Source organism: Acipenser ruthenus, chromosome 8 (genome assembly GCF_902713425.1).
Source record: "Acipenser ruthenus chromosome 8, fAciRut3.2 maternal haplotype, whole genome shotgun sequence".
Classification (NCBI taxonomy): domain Eukaryota; kingdom Metazoa; phylum Chordata; class Actinopteri; order Acipenseriformes; family Acipenseridae; genus Acipenser; species Acipenser ruthenus.
Window position 1 is genome coordinate 14,683,809 of NC_081196.1, and position 9,603 is coordinate 14,693,411.

Here is a 9,603-nt window from a genome sequence, read left to right on the forward strand (position 1 = left end):
GTGTATGTGTGTGTGTGTGTGTGTATATATATATATATATATATATATATATATATATATATATATATATATATATATACACACACACAAAAGATCAGTAATATTAAGGTAAGCATAAAACATTTTTCTTAGACTTGTGCCAATTTAATTTCAACATAAATACAACTTTATGTACTGTTGTGTTTTTTTTCCACAACACAAAAGTAAAACTAATCTCCATGAACTGTGTGATTAAAATCAGATTCCTGAAGCAGTGCTACCTGAACAGAATGTACTTCAACACAGCATACATTTAACAATTCAAATTCTTAGTAGATGACATCACATTTTAGCTTAAACACAGGGAATGGCTAAACATTTAGTACAGTAAACTATAATTTAAGCATGTTAACTTTATCTGTTCATGGATTTGTGTATCTGTATCAGTAAATAATCAATAAAACAAGGTCTACTAAGCTCTTAAATTCAGATGGCTTAGGATACCAGCATCACCGTAATCTTTCTGTAGCTGTCAGTCCCTGCTTTATTTCAACAATTTTAACAGCAGGCAAGCTGCGCCTGTGACCTCGAAGCTGTGAAATTAACCCATTCCCATGTCTTCGCTACCCGCTAGCCAATTAGTACTGCGAGGCTGCAGCTGTGTACCCACTCTCTTACAACTCCACCACTCTCCCGTGACTCTTGGGTTGAAAGGAAAATAGTAATTATTTTTTTTGCACAGGGATAAAAGAGGTTGAACAGAATTATAAACACCTGCCTTAACGCTGTCACTAGGGTGTAAAGCCATCGTAGGTAGAGCGGGATTGCTGTCCTGAGAAATTGGGAATGGAAAGACTTGAAAAATCAGTAATTTGGGCTGTGTTGGAATACAGAAGCATCGGCTAACAAGTGCTGACTATAAACCCTCTATCAAAGTCTGCCAGAAGGGCTCTTGCCATTGTGACTGAAACTGATCATCAAGAGAAGACATGTCAGAGATGGAATTTGGATAATAAATAATCTGAATGTTTGGATAATTTGTTTATGTTGCTTGAACTTCCAACAGGTTTAGGCGATACCATAAAATTCTGTGTTCTTAAAACAGGTGCTGACTGTTTGATGGGGGTGTACCTCTTCTTTGTTGGGGTGTTTGATGTGAAGTTCCGTGGGGAGTACAATAAACATGCCCATTTCTGGATGGAGAGCCTGCAGTGTCGCATTATAGGATCTTTAGCAATGCTGTCCTCGGAGGTCTCTGTTATGTTACTCACTTACCTGACTTTGGAAAAATACTTGGTCATAGTCTTCCCATTCAACAACATTCGACCAGGAAAATGGCAGACGGTGATAATGCTGGCAGGGATTTGGGTATTTGGCTTTTTCATTGCTGTGATCCCACTGTTGAGCGAGGACCTCTTTGGCAATTATTACGGAAGAAATGGAGTTTGTTTTCCACTTCATTCCGACCGGCTGGAAAAACCTGCTGCAAAAGGGTATTCGACAGGAATATTTCTAGGTACGTAGCTAAAGAATGTGCTGCTTCTGTACTGTTGGAAGGAATGAACAGTGACAAAGTGGGTATTATTATTATAAACCACGACAGAAGCTGTTTACCAAATGAATGTAGTTGAAGTCACATGATACGTTATTTAAGGGTTAGAATTAAAAGTAATGGCGGCAAATATATGAATTACAAAACAATAGCTACAAATATACAAAACATTGCGTTCCTATGGTAACTGAATGGAATACTGAAAAGTGATACGGCTGAATCTGATGTGTCTGCTATAGTATATATGCAACATGTCATAAATTGTAAAGAATAGAGAAAATACATATTCTGCTAATCGTAAATGAAATTCCACTTGGAATGGTACAGTCAAGGTTGTCTTGTAAAATGACATTGCATGTTTGTTCCTTGTTTAACTAATCTTATCATCTTTGCATCCTCATAGGTCTCAATCTGATTGCCTTCCTCATCATTGTATTTTCATATACAAGCATGTTCTACTCCATCTACAAGACCGGGCTGCAGACCACAGAGATGCGTAGTCGCCTGCACACAGATGTTGCTGTGGCCAACAGATTTTTCTTTATAGTGTTCTCTGATGCCCTCTGCTGGATACCTATTTTCCTAGTGAAAGTACTGTCCCTGCTTGATGTTGAGATTCCAGGTACAGTAACTGAGTCTTTTTGAAGTGCTGTACATTGGTTGGACAGACACCAGGGATGTTTTTAGGCATCGCCAAGACTCAAAAAAGATGAATTAGCTGAACTTGCAAAAGAAAAGTTCACCAAACATCTCACGGGTCTTGCTGATATAGGTAATGGGTATTGTAGTCAGATTCAGGAAGTGATCACAAGCTTACACCAAGGCCTTTAGTGGGATTGTTCTGGTCTAATTCCACTCTTTAGCTATATAGTAATCCTGTATGGTGTTTTCACCCTGAGGTGATTTATTGAATTACAAATGGATAGTAACATTGCTGTATACAGCAATACAAATACAGTGCAATGAGGTCAGTGAAGAATCAGGTTAACAATGTAAAGAGTGGCAGTAATATGATGTGCACTGTTCATTTAAATAGACTCCATTGATGCGGATGCTGACCAGATTTACTGCAATAAAGTACCTTGGAGTCATGTTCTTTATCATTAGCTTGCACACTCACATAGCATTGGATTTGCTAACTCCATGTTACATAATTCTAGCCTATTAATTAGTGTTTTATATAACATTTAGTTTTAAAGAGAAATGTAGAATTAGGGTTTGTACAATAAACAGAAAGCCCACTGAAGTGCACTTTTGTGTACATTGGCTATTACTTCTCTTTCGTTTGTAATGCAAATGGATTCCCTAACATGAATTCTGTAAAAAGCTGCCGTTCCAAGCGAGTCAGTTTGACAGACTGATAGGATTTATAGTAGGTGTTAGATTTACAGGTACCTCAGTAAGACTGTGCAAATTCCTGATGTTTACTGCTGAGGAACAGTCATGATGACTCAGTCTGGAAAGCCCTCACCAGATGTCCAGCCCCAGCTTCCTTGAGGGAAGGAGGGAATCAAACTAGACATAAAAATATATTTGAGCTAGATTTCTGAGATATCCAGTAGTGCTGATATACTGGATTTAGTTTGAAAATTATTCCACTGAGTAGCATGTAATGGATGTTGATTTTGATTAAATGTTTTCACACTGGGGAGGAAACATCAAGGTTCTTGGTTATTAGCCCAGATTATCTCCAGTTGAGTGCTGAATATCAAAGAGGTTTGATGAAAAGATAAAAGTCTTCAAACACAGAGCTCTGAGCAGTTGAAAAGGAGGCCATACAAAATAAGATAAATTGAATATATGGCAGGATTAACTAAGACATTTCTTTACTAAAGCACATTGTTCATTTTTATTTTGGGCAATGCGCAGCGTACACCATGGAGACACAAGGGCCGAAGCCGCAGCGGGCATGCTGAAAAGCAAAACACAGCAAAAACAAATGGGGGAGAACACTATATAGGGGTTTTAATATTGGCATTTTCTATTGATTGTTTAATCACATCTGTTTGCTAGTGTTATTAAATTTTGTTGAAAGACAATTACAAGTAATACAAAGTATTAACATAATGCTATTGTAGCCAGCCGATCAGTCAAAGAAAACCCCTTCCAGACTGATGTTTGTGAAACCAATCCAGGTAACGTTTGTTCTTGACTCTCCCAGATAACAGTAACTTGATTATGCCTTTTCCGATTATACAAACAGGAATATGAACTCATAGAAGCTGCCAAAGTAACGCACTGACTACAAGCTTGTACTACAACACAAATGTTATGTAACATACATATATTTAATTACATGTAATTTGAGCGTTTGAAAATATTTGCTTACATGTGATTGGAAGTTAGGCAAAGTGAGTCTTAAAATATTAACTTTGTTTTTAATTGCTGTTTGAGGTGTTTTATGGGTTGGTAGGGCTCACACCTGGCTCTTTTTAAATTGAATGTTTCATTGGAAGGGAAGGGGAGGGAGGGATAACTAAAAATGGAGAGTTTTCTTTTTCTTTTTATTCACTGGTGCTGAGGATGGGTTAAGTATACAGACCTGCCAACTCTCCCCTATTCACCAGGAGTCTCCCGTAGTTTTGACCCTTCTCCTGGACATCTCCCGGGACAGATTTTTCCCCATATTTTGCTCAAAACTCTACTGTTAGTAAATCTTTAATGTCTGCAAAATTCATGTCCGGTGTGTGGTTACTGCAATCCCTGTCTGTACCGAGCAGGGTTTAGGACCCAGGGGAGCCCTGTGGCAGGCAACTGCACACCCCCTTACTCCCACTCCCGATTTTGTTTTTTCAGAAGTTGACAGACATAAGTGTATCGTGCTTTTAAAGGTGAAGAAAGGGGGAAGATGTGTGTCTGATTGTTTGGAATGTCAAGATGTACCAGTCTTTGTTTGTTTGATTCACTCTTGTTTGCATGTTTTTATGATTGACTAATTGCATTTTTTTGTATAATAAAGTAGCATTTAAAATAAATGTTTAAAAAAAAAAACATGTCCAGCATTGGAAATTACTTTAGCTTTCTTCAGCATGTGTTTTAACAGTCTTAACAGCAAACACTAACTATATACACTAGTTAAATCACTAAGCCAGACAGTTTTTCAGACAAATATGTTTTTTCAATATTCGTTTTCTGATACCGTCTGAAAGAAATGCATTGAATAATAAGACAATTCTACTTACTTGTGAAGATGGTACGATTATAGTATTGCAAGGAAAAGGAAAGGGGTGCACCAGTGAGTAAATGTTGCAGTCTTTTTCTTCATTCTGGAGATATTGTGAAATATTGGGTATACCTTCCAGTAAGTTTTTGCTATCACACTCAGATAGACTAAATTACTGATCAATTGTTTTTCAATCAATCAAAGCCTTTTTTGTGCAGGGTACAATATATGGTCTTCATAGTACTTTAGTCTTGATGCACACTAATATAAAATCCACCACAGTATGTGTTTCAGTCCAGTTATTTCTGATATGAACTTGTGGATGTGCAAATTGCATGAGAGCTGCTGGTTACTTTGCATATAATCTAAAATGACCTTGCTAAAGTGCCAGTTTTATCTTACTGTACATTCTCCAGGTTCAGACTTAAAGGAATTAATTTATGAAGTACAGTAACTAAGTTATCTTGCTAATTTTCAAAACGGTAGGCTTGGAAAATTACTGTATATATCCTATATCTTTATATTGGAAAATAAGTCTTAATGAAACTGTACTCAGGTCTCTATCCTATTTCACTGTTTTCTTTTGTTTGTTTTATTCATCTAGGAACAATAACTTCATGGGTGGTGATATTCATACTCCCAATCAACAGTGCCCTCAACCCAATCTTGTATACTCTGACCACGAGTTTCTTCAGAGAGAAAGTGGAACTATTGCTGTGCACATGGCAGAGGAATTCAGCTCATAGAAAAGGCAGAAAAAGTCTGTCTAGTTCAGGCAACTATACAGACAGTTCAAGGTTTTCCTTAGGATTTCTGCAACGATTATCTATCGGAGAGGTGAATTCAAGACATGGATGACAAAAGATATTGAAAGAAAAGAAAAGACAAACTTTACGTTTTTTGCATCTCCATGGAGCGGGGGTGCACATGAGCCAGACACTGCTGGTGGTTGGTTTCATCTGCACTGTGCCATTACTTTCCAGGCTAGCTGTGTCATGATTCCTGGACCCTAGAAGCAGCCAAGGGGAGAAGCATCTTTCTAGGAAACAACTCAAGAAAGCACATCAGCTCTTAAAAAATGTGAATGTAGAAGCTAATTCTTAGCAGTTAAAGACAATACTGTTTACAAGTGGTGCAATTTATAGATACGTACATTCCTTTAACTAACTTTTGTTAAAATAAACATTTCCCTCGGTGGAGAAGTTTGATATATCTGTGGGATCTTTCATTGAAAGATTCATATATTTTGTTCATTTTTGTTCAAAACACAGTACAGCCTCGCTATAACGGTTAGGGTCCAAGCCTTTTGTTCGTTATATCGTTATATCGAGCGAAATGACAATCAAAATGAACGATAAACTGTTGGAGTAAGTTAATGAGATGTGATTATGAATAAAAATAGAATAACATGGACCTGTTTGTCTCATGTGTGCAGTATTCTGCCTTTGCTTTATCCTATTCATTAAAGAATTAAAAAGCAGTACGAAAAGCAAAAATCCCAAATTGAAGCTAAACTTTCATTCAAAATCGATCTGATGTGAATTGTTTCAAAGTGCACCAAATCTTAATTCAACATGCAAGAATCCCAAACTGAGCTTTTATTCCAAATCAACCCGACATGAAAAATTCATCAGATCCTCAAGTTTTTTGTTGTTTTTTCTTTAATCAATTTTGCTTTGCCGCATGGTTGCTGAACAAGCCAAAAAACAGAGTGCTTTTTGACAACCTATGTTCGCGACAGAGATATGCCTGCATTATTCTTTTTTCAAATTATCAATATAGTTTCCAGCTTTGTTGCAACATAAAATGATTTTTGTTTCGGAGGCATAGTTACACAGCGCGTGCTTTTTATTAAGACAAAAGAGTTGATTTCATTGCGAAGGTGGCATCCTGTGTGTACAGACCAGGATGTTGACAGTGTGTGTTTATATTATGATTTTTTTAAAATTTGGGGTCCAGGGGTCAGGTTCGTTATAGCTGAAGGTTTGTTATAATGAAGGGCGTTATAGTGAGGGTGTACAGTAGTGTGTGCACAGAAAGACTAGAATGCAGTGCTACCTGAACATAATATACGTCAACGCGGCATACTTTTAACAATTCAAATTCTTAGTAGCTGAATTTCTCCTGTCGGTATAAGATGTGTGTGTGTGGGGAATATTGGGTTGGCATGTGGGAATGTGGCTGGAGCCATAAATTGAATAAGTGGTGATTAGTTAGGCTCCAGTCACAGGTGTATAAAAAGGGTAATCACAGGTGTTAATGTTGGAGTCAGTGTTGGTGATATAAAGGTGAAGGAGCTTGTTGCTGTGCTGTGCTGTCCTGTCCTGTATGTTCGTAAGTTTTTGTAGACCTTTTGTTTTGGACACTGCACCTGTTTATTTGTTAATGTGTTTTATGTGTCTGTTCTGTAAATAAACATGCGCATTAGTGCTTAATCTGTAGCTTCTTACTTCTGAGTCTCTCTTCCTGTCAATAACAACTTGGGCCGTGATGCTACCCTGTCAAACTTGGTGTCAGAAGCGGGATAGTGCCCCTGGAGACAAGAACTGCAGGTTTATTTTTAAAAAAAAATGGAAAAGGAATGCATGGATGAGCAGCAGTGCCAGTTGGAGGCATAAGGAGCTCCATGGGCATGTTTATGGGGAGTGCTACTTTGGGCAGGAGGTGGTCATGTGAGGAATGTCTCCACCTGAAGGCTCTCCAAATGCCAAAGGCAGATTCCCCCTCATTCCCAGTGCTGTGGGAGGGTGGCTTTAGATGCCTACCTCATCGCTTTCAAGGCCTCAAGTTGGTGCTTCGCCTGCAGGGAGTCAGGGCATTTTGTGGTCAACTGCCCCCTCCAAGAGCAGGAGGAACAGCTGCCGGCCGTTGCCGCTACTGGAGTGCCCAGTGTCCCCACAGCCAGTGCTCAGCGCCGCCAGCTCTAAAGCTGGAGACGGACATCTCTTGACTTCTACCGGGGTGGGCTGAAAGTCCTCCTCAACCACCTCGATGGCCAGGAATGGTGCCTCGCCTGTGGAGTTCGGGCATTACACGGTGTACTGCCCCCTTCAGGATGAAGAGAGGCCAGCATGGTCACTCCTGGAGTGCCCCATACCACTGTCAGCGACACCACTGCCAGCATTGCCACTGCCAGCATGGTCACTACAGGAGTGCCCTGCACCGCTGCCAGCGTGGCCATGGCCTCTGTTATGTTACACACTTACCTGACTTTGTAAAAATGTTTTTGTAATATAAATCATTAATAGAAGCTGTTTATCAAATGAATCTAGTTGGAGTCACTTGATACATTATTTAAGGGTTAGACTTAAAGGTAATGGTGGCAAATCATACGAATTACAAAAGAATAGCTACAAGTATACAAACATTCCATTCATTAAGCAAAGCGGTGGTTCTGGCAGGGAACTCACTTTAACCTTAGATCAAATCATGTAAATATCAAGCATATTTTAGGCGCTTCCAATACCAGATCAAATCATCAATGGGTTTGCTAGTATCTTATGTGTCCTTCACTAAACAATACATCAAATCTGTGTGCCAGAATTTGCCTCCCCCTCCCCAGCCTCCACCTGCTTTTTGGTTTTGTCTAACGGGGAGGGTAGCTCTCCTTCCCCTCTGCCCATTGCTTCCCTACGGTCAGCCTTTCCGCTTATCTGCAAGCTAATGTATAGGCAGGGGTATCTCAAAAGGCGAGACCAAAGAAAGGCCAAAGAATGTCGTGTAAAATATGTATAATGTAGTAGTGTTGTCTCATCTATGTTTTAATAAATCTATTGCATGAGTTTTCTGACTAAACAAGGGTAACTGAATGGGAAACTGAAGTGACATACGGCAGAATGCAATTTGTCTACTATAGCATTTATGGAAGATGTCAAATATTGAAATATTGTAAAGAATAAAAAAAAAATTCTGCTATTCATAAATTAATTTCCACTTGGAGTGGTAGAGTCCAGGTTGCTTAGTAAAATTGCATTGCATGTTTTCCCTTGTTTAATGAATCTGGAAAATGATTTAATCCATGATCTTATCTTATCATTGCAAATGCTGTGGCCAACATATTTTTATTTAGTTCTCTGACGCCCTCTGCTGGACACCTATTTTCCTAGTGAAAGTACTATCCTTGCTTGATGTCGAGGTTCCAGGTTCAGTAACTGAGTCTTTTTCAAGTGCTGGTTGGACAGACACCAGCATTGTGTAGCACAAATGCTTTTCATCACCACAAGGCATTTGTCTTGCAGTTGGAATCCTGTACGTCTCTGTTAAGTTTACTACCAATACCCACTGCAAACTGACCCTGTACTTTTAGAAATACAACAAGCAATTGTCTGTTATTACCCTGCCTGACAATAGTAGAACTACACTAAATTTTGTCTGATTTGATGGAGAAAATATACTTTTATCAGTTTCCCACAGCTTCCTCACAGGTGTAATCCAATGCTAAATTCAGTATGAAAGGCTATGTATGCTGTCACTGTAAGAGTTGTGCTGGGGGAGAGCGCTGCCTCCATATCCCCTGCTGTAATTCAATCCTTTAAGGAAAGGGTGGATGCTGTGTGGATACCTGTTTTCAGGATGGTGATTAGTTGGCTCATTAAACCGGTAACTTTAACAGTGACTTGCCTTACTCTGATATTCAGCAGATGTGGGTTTAGACTCATTCCCGACAGTCTTCTATTAGCCATGGGGGAATAAAGTGTATCTATCTGCAACCAGCTGCTGTCAGCTCTGTGTGTGGAATAATATACAAGAGGAAAGCATTACACTGTCTTAAGATTTTACAGTTTGCTCCAAATGTTCCCAAAGTTGCTGTGGGTCAGGAATTGGTGGTAAAGAATAACAGGTGAGATTTATTAATTGGAGGGCCAAAGTTAATCTATTTTAAACCTCATACCGCAACAGTGGCACAGTC

The 9,603-nt window shown here is 39.0% G+C and overlaps 1 protein-coding gene across 3 annotated transcripts in view; it reads left to right on the forward strand.

The window, feature by feature from the left end:
* LOC131737827 (relaxin receptor 2-like) overlaps positions 1–7,585 on the forward strand; it is a 43,873-nt gene extending 36,288 nt beyond the window's left edge. For 2 of the 3 annotated variants that reach the window (XM_059029569.1, XM_059029570.1), the window contains 3 exons: positions 1,085–1,495; positions 1,935–2,153; positions 5,299–7,585. In XM_059029569.1, coding sequence (XP_058885552.1) covers positions 1,085–1,495; positions 1,935–2,153; positions 5,299–5,552 — 884 coding nt within the window. In that variant the 3' untranslated portion in view covers positions 5,553–7,585. The remainder of the gene's footprint in view (positions 1–1,084; positions 1,496–1,934; positions 2,154–5,298) is intronic. The other variant, XM_059029571.1, reaches the window with a different exon arrangement.
* The last annotated feature ends 2,018 nt before the right edge of the window (positions 7,586–9,603 follow it).